Raw genomic sequence first — 18,647 nt, forward strand, 5'->3', positions numbered from 1 at the left:
ATTTCCATTTTTTCTTTTTAAGTTGGAAAAGTGATAAACTTTACTGACTACTTTGGAGATTAAATGTGGAGTCAATGGATGCAATTAAATGCTCAACAACGCAGAGGCCAGTGATTGAGAAGGCTTTTCTTCTACCTCTGGTTTGGAGTGGTTATACCAATAGAGGCTCTGCTCCCTTGGGCACCAACAAAGGTATAAAAGCAACTTAACAGAGAAAGCCCACTAATATATAGTAGGGAGCTTAATAAGGTTTTTGGTTATAATGATAAATGCAAGGCAATGATCACAGACATTCAATGAAAAATTTAAAAGAACATTTTTATAGTAAGATAGCCACACTTAATAAGAAAATGTTAGATTTCAAAAAATAACATTCATAACCAGTTTTTATAGTTTCCAGTTTTACTTTTTTTTTTTAATGGCTTTCCTTTGGAGGTGTTGACAATAAAATTATAGCAATTATTTCAACAACTGCCCAATAGCTGTATTTTTGTGTGAAGTTACAGAAATTAGGTAAATTAGAAAATAGGGGTTCAAAATAGCCAACATACACATTCTTTTGGGAATAACTCTAGGAGTGCCCTTGACTGAGAAGTGGCCAAGATAATTTGCCATTTTCACTTTCAAATTCCTAACTGCGATTTATAGAATGGAAGCTAAGCCAACAGACTAGTTAAGAGTGTAAACTGTGGACGCTTCAAGCTCTGGCTAGTTGCCCCGCTCAGGGTGTCGAGGTGACTGTGGCACCATTCTACCCTCTGCGCTGGACTGCTCTCTCTAATTCTGAGCCTCTCCTCATTTGTTGTTCGGGGTGACAGCAAAGGATAGAAGCACCTGTCTTTCCCAGGCAAACAGACCTTCTGCTGCTGGAAACAGATATCAAAACACTTCAGAAAAACCCAGAGCTACTTACAGACGGTTTGGGAGCAGGTGACTTATTTCCATCTGGGGTTTTGGTTAGCCATTCATTGATGCGGCTGGAAACCCCCACCTTCAAGCCAGCAGTCTCCTACAAAGTCAATAATCCAATATTACGGAAAAAAAATAAACCTTACTTGGAAAAAAAACTTCAAAGTAACCTCAAAAATACTACTAGGTATTTCTTCACATAACCATTATGTGACACTAATCAGTTATTGATCTCTATCTTTAATATTTTGAGCAAAATATATCTTAAACTTGATATTTAAAGACAATGTTATCTGGTTTTCTTTTTCCTGTGACTCACCCCACCCCCACTCCCAGGGGTTGATGATTAATTTCAGGCACTTCATTTAGAATGCTGTGGTCAGAGCACAGGACACAGCCTAGCCTCCTGAACACATCGTCTCTCAGAGAATTAACATCTTCTTCACTGCTTTTATAATTAAGTAGTGTGATTCCTTTAAAAAAAAAAAAAAAAGGAAAAAAGAAAAAAAATCCAGACTCTCAAATTAAAAGACCCAAATCCTCTACTGACCTTATTCGGTGTGCCTGACACAGTGGGGGATGAAAACACATTCCCTTTCTCCCACATGCTCTTGATGTTGCGGACACCTTCAGCAGGAACAGGAAGATCTGAGGCTGCTGGCTTCAGAGGTCTGGCGGTCTTTGTTCCCTGAAATGTGTGAACTATCTTTAGGGTTCGTGCTGAGAAGTCTGTTCATAAGATTCTGGTGAGCTTGTCTTCTTCAACATGATCATTTAAAATTTGTGGTGATAGTAAAAAAGAAACTACATTCTGATGACACATAGGCCTCAAATAAACCAGAAGACCTACGTCAGAGGGTCTTCCAAAAATGAAATGATGCCTTTTCCTGGGACACCGCTGATTGCGAAGGTGGTATTTCACGTTGTTTCTTCAACAGGTAAGGGCTGTGTGTGCGCAGGGCACTGTGCTAGGCTCTGGGGATGCAGAGCTGCTCAACACAGTCTGCTGTGTGAACAACAGTAACTAGTTACACAAGTATTTATTTCACAATGTGGAAAGTGCTACGAAAGAGAAATGTAGTGTGTAAAGCTTGCCCAGAGGGCAGCCATGAGGGGAATAACAGTTTAAGGCAGCAAAGATGGCCCCTCTGAAGAAGTGACATTTAAACAGAGATGCTACAGAAGGTTTGGAAGTGGCTATGTGAGGAGTGTCATTCCATGTAGAGGGAAGGGCATATACAAAGGACCGAAGACAGGGACATGTTGAAAAATGGAGATCTGTGTATGGAGATGTATGGAAGGTGTGCATTCACAGTATGTTTACAGCAGCAGTGATGGGCATACCCAGAAGCCTGCAGTTTCTCTGGTGGTCTTGCTCTGTGGCCCGTGGCATGTGCTGGCAAGGTGGCCGGCCAGGGTGAGGTGTACGTACCATCAGTGGCCACACGTAAGAAAATTTCCCAGGACTATGTAAGCTCTGAAGCCACAGTCTCGGCTTTGCTAATCCTATTAAAGCTCTGATCAATTCAACCACAGGAAATAACTATCTGCAATTTGTCTTTTATTTTTCTGGACACTTAGTCTTGTGAAAAATCACCTCTTCAGTACTAGGACTTGATTATTCATTTGATAAATCATCCAGACCTCTTTTTTATTCCCTCTTATCATTTGTTTGTGAACTATTTTACAGGTATCTCTACTCTGCACAAAGGAGAGGAGAAAAATCACACCAAACGGATCCAATTACTTTATAGCAGGTGTTCTGATATACATCGGAAGGGTAAAACCATTGACTAAAACTACAAAAGGAGAAAAAAACACATCTTCTTCAACGGCCCTGTACCAAGTGCTTTGGTACTTGGAAATATACTCTATTTCCAAATCATGTAGACCCCCCTTTTTGGGGGAATGGGGTGGAAAAAAGTTGGAACAGAAAAAAGCATAAAACTATGGTCTTTCAAGCACAATGGTGATGATTAAACCTAGTCTATTGCCTTTATATTAACTTATACTACTACTTTTATTTGATAATAAAAGTTTTTATAGATGAAAAAGGATTAAGCACAGTTGGAACTGTTTAAACTACATATGGAAACACATTTTAAAAATAATTAAGGATATTGAAGATATAATTATGCCCATACAAGTAACATAGTTCAGTACCAAGGAGCCCATTCATTAAATGAGTAACAGCTTCATTAAAGAATATTCTGGCTGTGGGGCACCTGGGTGGCTCAGTGGGTTAAGCCTCTGCCTTCGGCTCAGGTTATGATCTCAGGGTCCTGGGATCGAGCCCCGCATCGGGCTCTCTGCTCAGCAGGGAGCCTGCTCCACCCCCCACCCCCGTCAAATAAATAAATAAAATCTTAAAAAAAAAAAAGGAATATTCTGGCTGAAAGTAGAAAACAATAATTTATTTAAAATCTTCTATAATTTATCTTTATCACTGCTCTTTTTTGTAACTAGTTTGAAGTATAATGAAGCATCTCTAATATTCCAACACAGTAATGTGGTTACTGGACCTGATTACTGTCCTAGGCCTCTATGGTCATCCACCCACACAGTCTGTCTCTGCCCACGACAGCGAGGCCACCTCACCTCAATTGCACTGGTGTACTGCTCCAGTCTGCTGTCAATCTTGGAGACGACTGCTGCTTGATGAGTTGATTTGATGCCACTGTTACGTGAATAAACACACACACATACACACATAAAAATACAAGAGAGAATCTTTCCATATATACAACAGCTGATAATTCTCAACTGGATAATCAACCATATTTACCTTTTTTGTACAGATTTATTCAAAAATTCTGCTCGCTCTTCTATCTAGGAATTGAAAAAAAAGAAAGACCCAGTTAATATTTGCAGCTTATAAACAATGTTTCTCAGCCCATGCGACTTGGGAAGTAAAAGCGCCACAGAGTGTATAGGGTAACAGTAATAATAAAACTACTTACGAGGTATTTGAGAGTGAGATTTGGAGGGGATAAATGGTAGACGATAGAGAAAGTGTGGAGAAATACAAAGTTCTGGAGGCAAATTAAAGACCAGACAGATATGGAATAAAAATGCCTCTGAAACAATGTCATTCAGTGGCAAAATAATTACATTTCAAGACAACAACCATTTTTCCCAAAAGCACACGCTGTTACCCTTTATGACATATTTATATGAGTATAGATATACCATGTTATTTGATTAACTAAAATTTCCCATGGCATTTTAACTATATATTTAGTGTGCAATAGGATCGAATAAGCAAGATAACTAGGAACTGTGAACTCTTACCCTCCTGCTTAGTCTGGCATCCTAACTGACAGCTGTCAAGCCAACGGCTGAATTTAATTGGCCTTGAACATGGAAGATGGGGATGGGAGGAGACTGAGATCTGGGGCACGGCTCCTCAGGGCTGAGGTCTCCCATGAAACCCCAATTAGCCCAAGTGGGAATGGCAGAAAAAAGCCCAGAAAAACTGATGGGTATATATGAAATGGTAGTCTTTAATATAAACCCTTTTCTCTTTAAAGCTAGGAACTTCTGGGTGCCTGGGTGGCTCAGTGGGTTAAGCCTCTGCTTTCAGCTCAGGTCATGATCTCAGAGATCCCTGAGTAATTATAATCAAAGCAATAAAGTGCCATTTGCATTTGCTAAAAATTATGATTCCAGGGGCGCCTGGGTGGCTCAGTGGGTTAAAGCCTCTGCCTTCGGCTCAGGTCATGATCCCAGGATCCTGGGATCGAGCCCCGCATCGGGCTCTCTGCTCAGCAGGGAGCCTGCTCCACCTCCCCTCTGCCTGCCTCTCTGCCTACTTGTGATCTCTGTCTGTCAAATAAATAAAATCCTTAAAAAAAAAAAAAAAAGCTAGGAACTTCCTTCTACTAAAACTAAAGCTACTAAATCAAACATGGTATTTCACTAAAACTGTATGACTCGAATTAGGTGTTCTTTGTAAGTCAGCCAGTATCTGTTGACTCCTTTGGATACCTAACGTCAGGGGAGAACTAGCCTCTGTCACTTATCACCTACCAAAATCAGCAAATACTAAAACCTCTGTAAATGACTGCCTGTGCCAAAGCACACACGTGCCCAAGGGGTCCATTTTCTGCCCAGTTCAGGGCAGCCAAGGAATCTACCAGACTTCAGACACTCCAGGCTGCTGTGGTTGAGTGTCCCCTAGAGTCTTCTGAGATGTTAGTGGCTCTTTCTGGCCTGGACTGTCCTGGGACTTGTGGACTTTTTAGTAAACACAGTTAGGCTTTTTGGAAAAATGCTTCACTCCTAGTATCAGTTGAGTGACATCTTTATAGATGTTAGTGGGGGCATTTCATTCTTTCCAATGATTTTTCACAATGATAAATGCGAACTCATTAAAAATAAAACTTCATACAAAAAAGTGTTATCAGTAGCCCTGAGTTTATGGGATGCAAATTGTCTTAAAGTTTTTCTTCTGACTTCAATATAACTTAGATGTGTACTTCTGGAGAAAAAGTTTCCAGCTGAATAAGGTGAAATACATTGAAACCATGCAATGCACTGCCATTTTTAATATTATCTATTCATCCATCCATCCATCCATCCATCCATCCATCCATCCTTTAACCCTGCCAGCGAGTCAGCTAAACTAACCAATAAATTACATATTGAGCACTCACTCTATAAAGTTGAACACTCAGCAGTGTATAAGACAGTGTCCCATTCTTTAAGAAGAACACAATGACTAGGGGAGACTAGTAGAAACAAACAAATAAAATACTTCACACTCAATGATAGGTACCATAGTAAAGAGTAGAAGAAAATGTGGCCTTGGGAGAAGTGAGCCTGTGGGGTCAGTGGAGAAGAGAAGTTTTTCAGTAGTTTGGATTCTGAGCTGAGGTTTTTAGTTTATAGTTTACACAGGTTCATCAATGAGTTTATGGAAGTGGGTGGGGGGAGAAGTGCACGAGTTACAGTGGACAGGACATTTGGGACAGAGCATGGAGATTTGGGGACCAGGGCAGCTGGGGATGGAGGAATGAAACGCACAGGGGAAGGAGAGAGGCACGAGGAAGGGGCGGCAGAGGTGAGACTTGGTTTTTGTAGCACTTCCAGCATCCTTCCAACTCTGGGATGAGCTTGCTAACCTTGCCTATCCCATTAATTCAAATGACAGAGATTCTCCGACTCTGACATTTCCTTTTGTACCTATGACATCAAACACAGCTTGACTTCATTATCACATTTTGTCAGGTCTCACCGTCCGTTTACTGATGCATTCCTATTGGGACATCCTTAACTCCATCTAGATAATGTAACAAGGTGTACTGAATTTATACACTAAATTTCTGTAAAAGGACTTTAACGAGAGCAATCAGTTCTTCCGCAGACCAAGAGGTGGCACTGTTGTCTCGATAAAACTGAAGGGAAAGCCCCCATGCTATTCATTTTAGAAAATTGGCTCTCCTACTCTACACCCCTTCCACCACCGAAATATGAAAACAACAATAATAAAAACCCAATTTTAAATTTAATTCACTTAAAATTTGCTCTGTGCGTGTTTTATGTAAGAAAAACCATTCACCGCTAACAAAATTTTAACTGTGAGAAACCAAGTTCAGAGTTTCCCAGACAAGGAATAGGAGTCATGAGAACTTAACAAAATACATGAGATGATAATACTTTGAGGTCAAATAGCAAATGTTTTCCCTCGCACTGGCATTCTACAATCTTAACTTATGACCGCTTATAAAAGTTGCAGGGCCAAGAGTATCAGCAACTGTAGGAATTCAATCATAGAATATGAAACTGAGCTCCAAAACCAGAGCCACAGCAAATTCTTCAAGGCACATACTATGGAAAAAAAGCAACAGACTGGCTGTGCCTGAAAGCATGTCTCTGTTATATAGGAATTAAACAGTTTTTGTTTATTTTAACATAAATAATTTGCTCACACATGCTTCTCTAGCAGAGGGAATAGATGAATGGCTTCCTAGGAACGCTGGATGAAATGGGAAGCCAGGAACTGGCTTAGGGAAAGACCAGAGAAATAAATAAGTTGAATAATTTAGTAGAGAGGAGATATTTGGAGAAGGAAACGATGAAGGGTTGTAGTTTCTCCTGAAAAGAACAGCAATTAGAAGCTTAGATGACTATGGCTTTCTTCATGTTATCAAGACTGTTCAAAGAAAGTTTAGCTTGGGTGGGATGTCAAGGAGGGTAGAAAGAGAGAATACAGCTTTCTTTGATTATTGATGAGCCAGAAACACAAGGACCCAGACTGAGAACAGAACCCTGGTCACTGCATGGAGATAACCTGAATCGCATGGGGTTTTTGTTTTTTTGCTTTTGTGTTTTGCTTTGTTTGTTTTGTTGTTGTTGCTATTGCCTTTCTGCTCTTTCTTCTACAGCCTGCAAACTATGGCCCATGTGCCTATGGGCCTTACGCAGGCCATGGTTTTCACATAGCTCTCAAGCTAAGAATGAGTTTTATATTGTTAAACGGCTTAAAAATCCAAAGAAGAATATTTGGGGACATAGGAAAACTATGAAATCCAAATTTCAGTGTCCAACCATAAATCTCACCCACTCCATAAAACCCAATTTTAAATTTAATAAAGCTTCTTTCTACTCATTGCGCTCTGCTCTGAGAGGTCACTGCCTGGAAGTCTGCAGTCAGTTACCTGGTTATTCTTGGGATTCCCCTGAGCAGCTGACTATGGTAACGCCATGGGGGCAAAGACCTTGCTTTGCACTTCTCTCCTTCATAGTACATAGCCACTGTTAGGTATGTTATAAATATCAAATATGAAACAATAAAATCCCCCTGTGGCTTAGTTCCGATTCTCCTGGAAGCATCTTGAGAAGAGAGGGTTCGAGTATAAGGAGTTTATGTGGGAGGCATCAGACTATGATTGGGACCGAGATGATCATAAAGACGAAGCAGAGTTCCTTAAGGATCAAACACGCTGATTTTCCTGTGAAACAGGTAGTAACTGTAAAATTAATTAGTTACTTACTAACTGGGTTTTGTTCACTTTAGAGGGCCACATGAGATGACCTCACACACACAATTATAGACACACACACGTATATTGAAGCAGCTGGAGCCTGGCTATGATTCTCTACTGGTTTTGCCCATCGTCCACACTTTGTAGCCTTGCTAGTTTGATGGAAAATGAGGGAGAAATAAAAGTGTTAAAAGCTCCAATCTCTGAAGATTCATTCATTCATTTACTCATGCAGCAAATATTTATTGACTATCTTCACTGTGCCAGGTGCTCAATAAATGTTCACTCTCAAAAAAACCCCCCAAATATTTAAAAATAATGGCATTTAGTATAAATAATAGATAGTGCTTTCTTGCTTCTGTTCTCTTTTCTCTGCATGTCAACCCTTCCCTCAAGTCCTTGACTGGGCTCCCTCCTGCTCATTCTCTCTTCTCTTGCCAGCACTTCCATCTTCCATCAGTTAGGAGCTGACTCCTCGAAGGCAGTGCCGGGACCAAATTCATCCTGGCAAAGGATCCCCAAGTTACATTTCATCTCCTCCCAGCATAACAGCTTTCAGATTTGACCAGTACCGTTTCCAGCCGCCCTACTTTTAATAATGACAAATTAAAAGTGAACGGCTAGTATGAAAAGTGGCTCAAACTTTTATAGTATAGTTGCCCACTTTATAAACTTTTAACGTTTCCATTTTTAACAGCTTGAAGGGATGAGGCATCTGGAGGGCATGGGTCACTGAAATCTAGAGATACTCGCCGAATGTCACTTTAATGCATACCAAAGCATCTAACGAACAACAGATACAAAGCTCTCTGCTTTATTTCTCTCCTCCCTACATGCTACAAAGAGGAGCTTGAAAAGGCTGAAAGAAGGAGCAAAAAGCTAAATGAAGCAAAGGCTTTGAGCGATAACTAAGTAAGGGGCAAAAATCCAGTTTTCATCACATTATAATGGAGGTGTTACAAGAAGGCTTTCTGGGAATAAGAAATACCTTGAGAGATGAACCTTTAGGAGTGAAGCACTTGAATGGCTTCTTGTCATCTGATAAGCTGTCTTCGGGCATCTTCTGACGTTTCTCAGCAGCTTCTGCCCGTCGCCTTTCAATCTCTTCCTTTAGCCTCCTCTTCTCTTCCTGAGGGAGAAAGAACAAATAACAAGGACATCAGTATGAGCTTCAAGCCAGAAGGTAGGAGGGCCGGAGGGCAGAAAGCATTAGTCCCAGAGGAAAACGAGCTGGGTTCTGGACTGGATGCCACCCCTTCCTCAAGGGCAGTGGCCAGAGGTTAAGCCTGAGCTGGAAGTCCAACTGCCCGACTCACACTCTGGCATTGCCACTTCCCAACTGTGTGACCTTGGCCACTTCACTTCTCTGCTCATGTACCTCAGCTTATCATCCGTGAAATGAGACTATGGTAGCTGTCATGAGGCTAAATAAGAAAGCCCATGTAAAATGCCAGGCCTCGTGCTCAGCGTGAAGCTGATCGTTGTCACTACCATCCGGTCACGTCATTTAACACTGATCTTCCGTTTCTGTGTATGTAAAAGGAAGGTAAATGTCCCTTCTCCCACCTTGCTAGGAGGGTTGTGAAGACAAATGAGATAACTGATGTGCAAAGTTATATAAATCTAAGTTCTTATATAAGAGATAATTTTATGGTTGTCCCTGCCTCAACTGAGATTATTTTAGATGGTTGGACAAACCTGAAAATATGTAGACACTGCACCACAGAAGTCGCAGATGTTCACAGTGTGTCTCAGTAACCCCTTTGTGTACTCTCCCCCATCTTCTCTCTCAGGCCAAACATTCAGAGCACTGATCAAGTCACACATCCTCTATGAATGATTTACTGAGAGATGTGTGTGTAGTCTTTTGTAGTTTTTAAACTATATGTTCTTAAGCAGAGACTGGATATTCATCTGGCAGAACGATTCTCTGTCTTACGGGCTGAATGTCTGTGCCCACCCCCATTCAAATAATTGAAGTCCTAGCTCTCAAAATGATGGTTTTAGGAGTTGAGGCCTTTGGAAGGTGATTAGATCATGAGAGTAAAGTCTTCATGAATGGCTCTAGTGCCCTTATTAAGGAGAACCCAGAGAGCTCTCTTCTGCCTTCTGCCAAGTGCAGATGCGATGGGAAGACTGGGAAGTGGGGTCTCACCAGGCACAGAATTTGCTGAAGCCTTGATCTCCAACTCCCCAACTTCCAAAAGAGTGAAAAATAAACTTCTGTTGTTTATAAGCCACCCAGTCTATGGGAATTTGTTATTGTGGCTCTGCTAACGACTGTTTTGTAGGAGGTTAGACCAAATCATCTCCTAGGTCCAATCTAGTTCTAAGAGTCAGTATTTCTCTTCTGCCTTCATTGATACTCTGCTCCTCTAAATAACAATAACAACAGTGATAACAATAATTATAACTACCAGGCACCATGAACACAATGATCTATTTAATCCTGGCATCAGTGCTATAAGTAGACATTACTCCACAGGTAAAGAAGTCTTAACTGATCTTAGTTCAGTAATTGCCGAGGTCCCAGCTTGCAAGTGGCAAAGGATCCTGGCCCAGATATGTTTGATTCAAAGGCACTATCTTCCCAAGCACTTCCCAACCAAAGGCAACTGGCTCACTGAGAGCTGGAGTTGGAAGAGATCTTATAATTTATCCAAACTTTCTGCAGCGGTCAGCCAATTTTCGCAGAGGATCCACGTCAGAAAGCCATCGGAAGTCTTTCTGCATAGTTCAAATGATGGGAGGTCACTATCTCCTAAGACCAAAGGGAACAGCTCTAAACTGATTTGGAGAATTAAGGTCCAGTACTGATTCTATCACTTATTAGTCAAGTGACTCACAGAAGTCACTCAAATAATCTGATTCTCTTTTTTTTGGTCTACAAAGTGAGGATAATAATACACCTCAGGATAAAAGGAAAGAATGCACCTTGTAAAGCTGTAGTTGGTTAAGTGCTTTCTCAGTGTCCAAACTTGGTCTTCTTGTAACTTTATCTGTTGTTTTTAGTTCTGTCTTAAAAGATGGAACACATTCATCTGTTCATCATTCCTGGGCTCCTGCTACATGCCTGGCACTGTGTTGGCTCCTGGGTTTACAGTAACGGACAAAGCAGATACTGCCCCTGCTTGTGATGACCTCATTTCCTGACTCTTCCATTAAAAAAAGAAGAACTATTTAAAAAAATCTCCCTATCAAAACTCTTCAAATATCAGAAAACAACTATCATGTGACTCCTGGTTCTTAGAACTACTCTGCAGACCTCTTCATCTTTCTCTGCTTCCTGTTCTTTATTGAGAGACAATATAGGGGAATGGGTTAAGGCAAATGGGACCATGAGAAAATGACTAATCCACTCTGTGCCTCAGTTTCCTCATCTGAAAAATGGGATAATACCACTACCCACATCAGAAAGTTACAAATGGATATAAAGTGCTACAGATGAAGGTTTTAGAACTGCGCCCAGTGCATGGTTAGCCTTATTATTCTTCAAATATATTTATGAGACCATGCTCAAAAGAGCAGGAGCATTCCACCACACAAAAAATTATCCCCTGGGCTAGATGGGTCACCAGACATGGACTGGGGGCCCAGGGCAGGCGGGCTGTGCCCTCCTTACCTCCTCTCTGACTTTTCTCTCCGCTTCCTCCTGCTTCCGCTTCTGCTCTTCCTCCTCTAGGACCTTCCTTCGCTCCTCCCGCTTTTTCTTCAGCTCCTCCAGCTCCTGGGCTGCTTCCTGCTGCTTCTGTTTGAGCTTCTCGAACTCCTCGCTCTCGGTTTCCCCGCGGCGACGGCGAAGCTCCTCCAGGCGCTTGCCAGCCTCCACCTGCGAAGCGCCTTCGGCCTCCTTGGCCTCGCCGGCCCTTGCTCCCGCTCCCGGGCGGCTGTCCGGAAATGCAGAGCCGGGTGACAACCGTCAGTCTGGCAGCCTCCCCCAGGTAAGGACGTTGGTCTGCAGGCTTTGCACCCCCCACCCAAAAGAAATCTCTGTTCCCCCTCATCACACAGTGGGTCTTCACACCAGCCCAAAGGGTCCCGGGGTCTGTCTGAATCTGATCCCTCTCTGCCAATTACCCCTGGTTTCCTATAGCTGTACAACTGGGCAAACAGACATGGTCAGTGGCAAAATGGCGCACGGAGAATGGGCAGAAGAGTGCCACCACTATGGAAAACAGGGAGGTTCCTCAAAAAATTAACAGTGAAACCACCATATGCACTGGCAACCCCACTTCTGTGTCTATATCCCAGAGAACTGAAAGCAGGATCTTGAGAAGATATTTGTGCACCTTTGTTTCTAGCAGCATCATTCACAACAGTGGAGAGGTGGAAGCAACCCCAATACCCATCAACAAATGAACAAAACAGAAAGCGGTGCGTACATACAGTGTACTATTACTCAGCCTTAAAAAGGAAGGCGATCTGTCACAGGCTACGACATGGATGAACCTTGAGGATATTTATTATGCTACGTGAAATAAACCCATCCCCAAAAGACAAATCCTGCCTAACGCCGCTTACGTGAGTTATCTCAAGTAGTCAGTTCGGAGAAACAAAGCAGAATGGTGGTCACCAGTGGCTGTGGGGAGGGGAGGTGGGGAGTTATTTCATGGGTATAGAGTTTCAGGTTTGCAAGATGACAAAGTTCTGGAGATGTTTCACAACAATGTGATGCACTTCACACTACTGAGTTGTACACTTAAAAATGGCGAAGATAGTAAACTTTATGTTATGTGTTTTACCATAATTAAAGAAAAATCCATGATACATGCACGATAAGATGTGGAAAAACCAGGCAAATCATATTTGTTCTTTTTACCTCCTGGGCTATTCTTTGGATCCCACGAGATTACATATTAAGTAATTGTTGACATTTATTATCATAAATACTAGTTATTACTGGCAAGGAAGGCATGTAATGCAAAACAGTGCTATTAGACTGAGTTCTAAAATCTAGGTGTGACCTTAGTAGTCCTCTGCCATAAGTTACTGGTTAATTTGGATCTCCCTAGAATCATGGATCAGAATGGAAGACTTGCAGGCACAGGTGACAAGAAAAGATGGCTGAAACTAGTGCAGGCACCGAAAAAAATCTACTTATCCATTTCTTGAACTTGACTCTGGCTGCTGATTTCTGGAGATGAAATTACTCTTTGCCTCTTGAGTAAGAGCTGTAAGTACAGTAATACATGTCTTTTCTTATACAGCTGTTCCAAGAAAGTTCGTAATGACAGCACTACCTTATGGCTTCAATTTGTGTGGTCTAACATGACGGGAATATTCCTAATTGTGACTTAAAATTACTAAGTTAGCCCTGATGTGGTACAGTTAGGGTTGTTACTTATGCTTTATAGGCCCTTTTCACATTATTATCTCATTTAATAGTCTCAATAACTAGGGAGTTAGCCGATTAGGTTAATACTACCACCTGGGTGGCTCCGTCATTAAGCGGCTGCCTTCAGCTCAGGTCATGATACCAAGGTCCTGGGATCAAGCCCTGTGTCGGGCTCCCTGCTCAGTGGGAAGCCTGCTTCTCCCTCTCCCACTCCGCATGCTTATGTTCCTTCTCCGTGTCTCTTTCTATCAAATACATAAATAAAATCTTTAAAAAAAAATACTGCCATTTTACAAATTAGGAATCAATGTGTGAGAAAGAAAACAGTCTGGCCCAACTTTTGGTAGCAAGAAAGTGGTAGAGCCACGATTAGATTCTCGTATTTCTCTACTAAGTATACTCTTCTTTCCATTGTACTATAATTCTATCAGGAGTTAAATATGGTTTGTCATAAAATAAAGAATCAACCAAATCAAGCATGTTAGCCTCTACCACTCACCTCCTACACTGACGACTAGAGAATTTGGGAGGATGTTTCCTACCTGTAAGTCTCTAGAATCTCTACAGTCTAGGCCTGACTACCTTCCATGCTCCAGTGGAAGCAATACTTCATCAGACGGCAGAGCTTATCAAACAGCAAGAAAATGGGTACGTTTTTTATAAGTTACAAATAAAATTGAAATTAGGGGTGCCTGGGTGGCTCAGTTGGTTAGACATCTGACTCTTGATTTCTGCTCGGCTTGTAATCTCAGGATTATAAAATTGAGTCCCATGTTGGGCTCTGTCCTGGGCGTGAACCCCACTTAAGATGTTCTCTCTCTCTCTCTGCCCCTCTGCCCCTCCCTCCTCTCTCCCTCTCTTAAAAAAATAACATAAAAAAAGAAAGGAGATCACCCTTAAAAAAAAAAAAAAGAAATAAAACTGAAATTACGTTGAAGTTTTCTTTTGTGATTAAGGAGACTCCAGAGGGATTTTACTGTAGAATTGGGAACATGTTAAGACTAGAGACAAAACACTGTCCCAGGGGTCCTTATGATAAAATTTTACTTCAGAACTGGTATTCTTAGTGTTTTTACATAAATCATATAAAGAGAGGAGAGAGATCATTAACACCTACTGACCCTCAGCTCCTTTAATAAATTTACTATCTACTAGAATTGTGACATTGATGATTGTCTTCAAAACACGTTGCTATTGACACAACTGCAGCAGAGCACTGCGTTGTCACTGGAGCATAATTCATGTCGGCTTGATCGTCCTGGCCCTTTAGGAGAATTTAATGGTGTTCTCAAAAGTATACCTAGTTACAGACAGTCCTTAACTAAGAGACAGGGATGTAGCTTGCCAGCTGCCTAAGTAATTATTAACAAGCAGTGAGGTCATGCTTACCTAGCTCTGAACACAGGTAGCCCATCCCTAACACTTTGTCTAAGGAACAGATGAATTACCACTGTCTGGTATCATTTATTCCATGTAGAGAAGGGGTCAGTGTTTCTAGTGATGGAACAAGAAAGAGAGTAAGAGAGAAAAGGGAGTTCAAGACTGCATTGGTAATACTGATCTTACGCATACATCTCATGCTTTTTAAACACTGAAGTAGTTCTTTTTTTTTTTTTTCCAAGATTTTCATTTATTTATTTGAGAGAGAGAGCATGTGTGCGCACAAGCACAGGGGTGGGGAGGCAGAGGGAGAGGGACAAGCAGACTCCCCCTTGAGTGGGGGACCAACTCAGGGCTTGATCCCAGGACCTTGAGATCATGACCCAAGCCAAAGGCAGAGGCTTAACCAACAAAGCCACCCAGGCGCCCTCAAACACTGACATAGTTCTGAGTATACCATGTCCTTTCCAACCTTTTCAAGCTGCAGGATGGAAAAACAAGTCTTGTGGATCACGATCAGCATTAAAACAAAATGAAACAGAAAACACCAGAGTGAACTGCATGGAGCAAGGGAAAGTGCCATGTCTTGACACGTTTGTTTTAGTGATAAGTCTCTATGCAGCTCTGTACTGGGTCATGATGTAAAATTTATTTCTTACTAAGACTTTAGGTTAGATGCTAAAATATTGTTCTAGGTTCTTGACAGTGTAAGATGAACTTTTTAAATTTTGTACTCAAACAAAGGTTAGAGGGTCCCTTGAAACTTGGATGTTGCCCTTTCAGAGTCTTGTAAGTTCACAGGTCTGTGATGGTAGAGAGACAATCTCTCTGCACTAGTTCAAGGTCTTTACATCTTCAGAAATGAGTTTGCTTTTCCTTTTCATCATGTTAGTGGACAGGCAGTGGGATGGACAGAACGCATCCCTAGAGAAAGCTCTCTGAACTCCACTAGGTGTCGCTCAGCCTGTATTTTGGACAATGAAAAGGTCCATCATTAGGGACTGGTTCAGTTACTCGCGACACACCCATCCATGCGGGGGAATACACTAACATTATTAACTGTAAGCTTATATTCACTGGTCCAGAAGGGTAGCTATGATATAATGCAAGAATCAATTAAAAAATATATATTTATAGTTATACACACATAGACATGCTATATATATTTCTCTATTTTGAATATATATTCATAAAAAATATCTGGATAAAATGTTACTGGTAGTTATCTTTGGGTAGTGGGTGCTTATTTTTGTACTTCTATTTTCTGAATGTTTCATAATGAGTATCTTTTTTCCCCTATAATTAGAAAAAACTTTAATTACCATGTTAAAAATAGACCACAAAACAAATACCTGGTTTTGTGCTTTTTATAAAGTCCTTGGTATAAACTGCTTTTTCTATACTTTGCTAATTGAGTTGATTTTTTTTTTTATTTGATGCTTTAGAGAAAACAATCTAATCACAAAAAACAGAAGTATCAGATGCCTGGGTGGCTCAGTCAGTGAAGTATCTGCCTTCAGCTCAGGTCATGATCCTAGGGTCCTGGGATCGAGCCCCACGTTGGCTCCTTGCTCAGAGGGCAGCCTGCTTCTCCCTCTGCTGCCGCTCCCCCTGCTTTTGCATGCACGCTCTCTGACAAGTAAGTAAAATCTTTAGAAAAAAAGTCCTTTAGAAAAAGAAAAATCAGGGGTGCCTGGGTGGCTCAGGCGTTAAGTGTCTGCTTTTGGCTCGGGTCATGATTCAGAGTCTCAGAATCGAGCCCTGCATGGGGCTCCCTGCTCAGAAGGAAGCCTGTTTCTCCCTCTCCCACCCCCTCTGCTTCTGTTCCCTCTCCTGCAGTCTCTCTGTCAAATAAATAAATAAAATCTTTAAAAAAATAAAAGAAAAAACAAGAAAAAACAAATATCAAAGGAGGCAATAATTAAATCAAACATAAGGAGCTTTGGTCAAAATAGTAGCAAGAGCTTTGTGGACGTCACCTCCTCAGATGTACCAGCATGCCCTCAGCACAAGGGTGACACTAATACGGAAATTTCTCCCAGAAGGTCTCTCCTTGGCTTCCTTAGGCGTATGTTTAGGTGAACATCAGATCTTTCACCAGGAACACAGTTTGTTCGCAGTTAGGCTAGTAGGCACGAGGCTGTTCTAAACAGAGGCTCCCACTCCCTTCTTTATAAAGTTCCTCGCTTTATAAGTATATACAGCAAAACCAGGCATCTCTGCTTCTGTTGACATCAACTTCAAACTGAAAGTAAAACTAACCTATGTTGGCAGCTAAACAAAAACGAATGATATGGTGGGGGCTTGTTTCTCTCTCTCTTTTTTTTTTCTGCCCAAAGATGGAAAAATTAAGGCCAGAGTCACATTTTAGAATTCTCAGTGCTACACCTGCTGCCATCCTTGCGATTTTTTTCTTTGAATTCCCAGCTCTCTGGATTTCCACACTATGGGCATGTTAATTATTAATGTGAGTTTGGACTAGAGCTGGTTGGCAAGTTTGCTAATTGTTAACTTCTTTCTACTGAGAGATTTTAAAAAAAATTACTTTTCTTAACAAAAAATTTACTCATACCCCCAAAACCTATTTTAAACTATCAAATAATAAGACAGTAATATTGTTAGGCAATATTCGTTGGATACTTTTCATGAACCGGACACCATTCTAGGGCCTTGAAATATTAAACTACTGGCACTCCAGCAACCTTTGGGCTTGCTTTGGACAACCATCAGGAATCAACTCAGTTTCTAGATTTTCTATGAATTCTTAATAAGCTCTTCCTGCTCTACTTAAAGCCTACTCTCCGGCCAATCACAAGGAACATCTATAGGATTTGCATGTCCTCCTCCTTTTCAGTTTACTTAGGCATTTTCTGCACACATTTTCTTTATAGGCTTGCCCTTGGATTAATGTGATTAACTTTCCACTCAAATTTTTATCTAGAGAAATTGTTAAGGGGGGCAATTAAATTTCCCCATTTTAGCTTGCTTAGAGGAGCAGAGCCCTAGTAGCTCTGCTGGCTTCTGAATGCCACAAAGGCTTTGGGGTAAGGAATATGTCCAGCTTCTACACAATACCTGCTCGTGGGCACTTTCTTACTTGAATTGTTCAGAAAAACAGGGTCTACAGACAAGACTGCTGCCAAAACAGCCCCATGGGAATCCACGTTTCAGGGACCCACAACTTTTCCAGGACATCTGGCACAGCAGCCAGTGACATAACAGAGGTAGGAATTTGGCACCAATGGTTGGAGGGAGTGTATTTGTGGGAGAGGGGCACAAGGAATCATGTGGCCAGGTGTCCATGGCTGGCTTCAGTAACTTGAGTCCTTCTACAGAACCGGCGGGGAGCGCTCAGTATTCAGTATATCTAGAAGTAAGGATTTACCTGTGTGTACTTGTCTGTCTGTCCTAAAATGAACTGTCCAGATATTCAACTTGATGGGTGGGGGTGAGGTGGGGAAGCTGAAGCTATGCCAGAGGGTTGTCCAAAGGGTATTAAATGGAGTGCGGGTGCCCTGCCCTATTCCTTCCTCTTTGAGATTCCCAATGCAAATTAATTATCAAGTGCTCTCGAAGTTCTGTGGCAAAGAGATCTAATTAACTTAGTTTAACCTAACATTTCCTGAGTATTTGGCCACAGGATAATCTCAGTTTTAAGCAACATTTATTTATAATCTTTAAATATATATATATTCTTGAAAATGGTACTGACAAGTGTCTCTTGGGAAACTGGCTGGACCATATAAAGAATCAATGACATTAGCCCCAGTCATAATGCTTTCTAATAAACCGATCTTCCATGAGCATATTAGTCACGGAACAAAAACATGGATCCTAAGCATGATTTGCTTTGCTAAATAATGGGAAAAGCAGATTAAACCTTGTCTGAGCAATGACTGCTGGTCTTCTGTTAGTGATTGATAGCCTGACCTGCTGACTGAGTATCTCTGAGACAATGGTCAATGACTTCACAACAGAAATATGTTGCCCGTTTAGCACGTTTCTGTCTGGAGACACAAGATAGGGAGGCTGATTAT

The 18,647-nt window shown here is 41.4% G+C and overlaps 1 protein-coding gene across 6 annotated transcripts in view; it reads right to left on the reverse strand.

The window, feature by feature from the left end:
- CALD1 (caldesmon 1) overlaps positions 1-18,647 on the reverse strand; it is a 183,085-nt gene that overhangs the window by 9,645 nt on the left and 154,793 nt on the right. For all 6 annotated transcript variants that reach the window (XM_032868890.1, XM_032868918.1, XM_032868899.1 and 3 more), the window contains 6 exons: positions 11,518-11,782; positions 8,884-9,024; positions 3,695-3,738; positions 3,508-3,586; positions 1,460-1,597; positions 914-1,009 (listed from right to left, as the gene is read on the reverse strand). In XM_032868890.1, the coding sequence (XP_032724781.1) occupies positions 914-1,009; positions 1,460-1,597; positions 3,508-3,586; positions 3,695-3,738; positions 8,884-9,024; positions 11,518-11,782 (763 nt within the window). The remainder of the gene's footprint in view (positions 1-913; positions 1,010-1,459; positions 1,598-3,507; positions 3,587-3,694; positions 3,739-8,883; positions 9,025-11,517; positions 11,783-18,647) is intronic.

The sequence above is a fragment of the Lontra canadensis genome, unplaced genomic scaffold (genome assembly GCF_010015895.1).
Source record: "Lontra canadensis isolate GAN:19392208 unplaced genomic scaffold, GSC_riverotter_1.0 scaffold2, whole genome shotgun sequence".
Lineage (NCBI taxonomy): Eukaryota > Metazoa > Chordata > Mammalia > Carnivora > Mustelidae > Lontra > Lontra canadensis.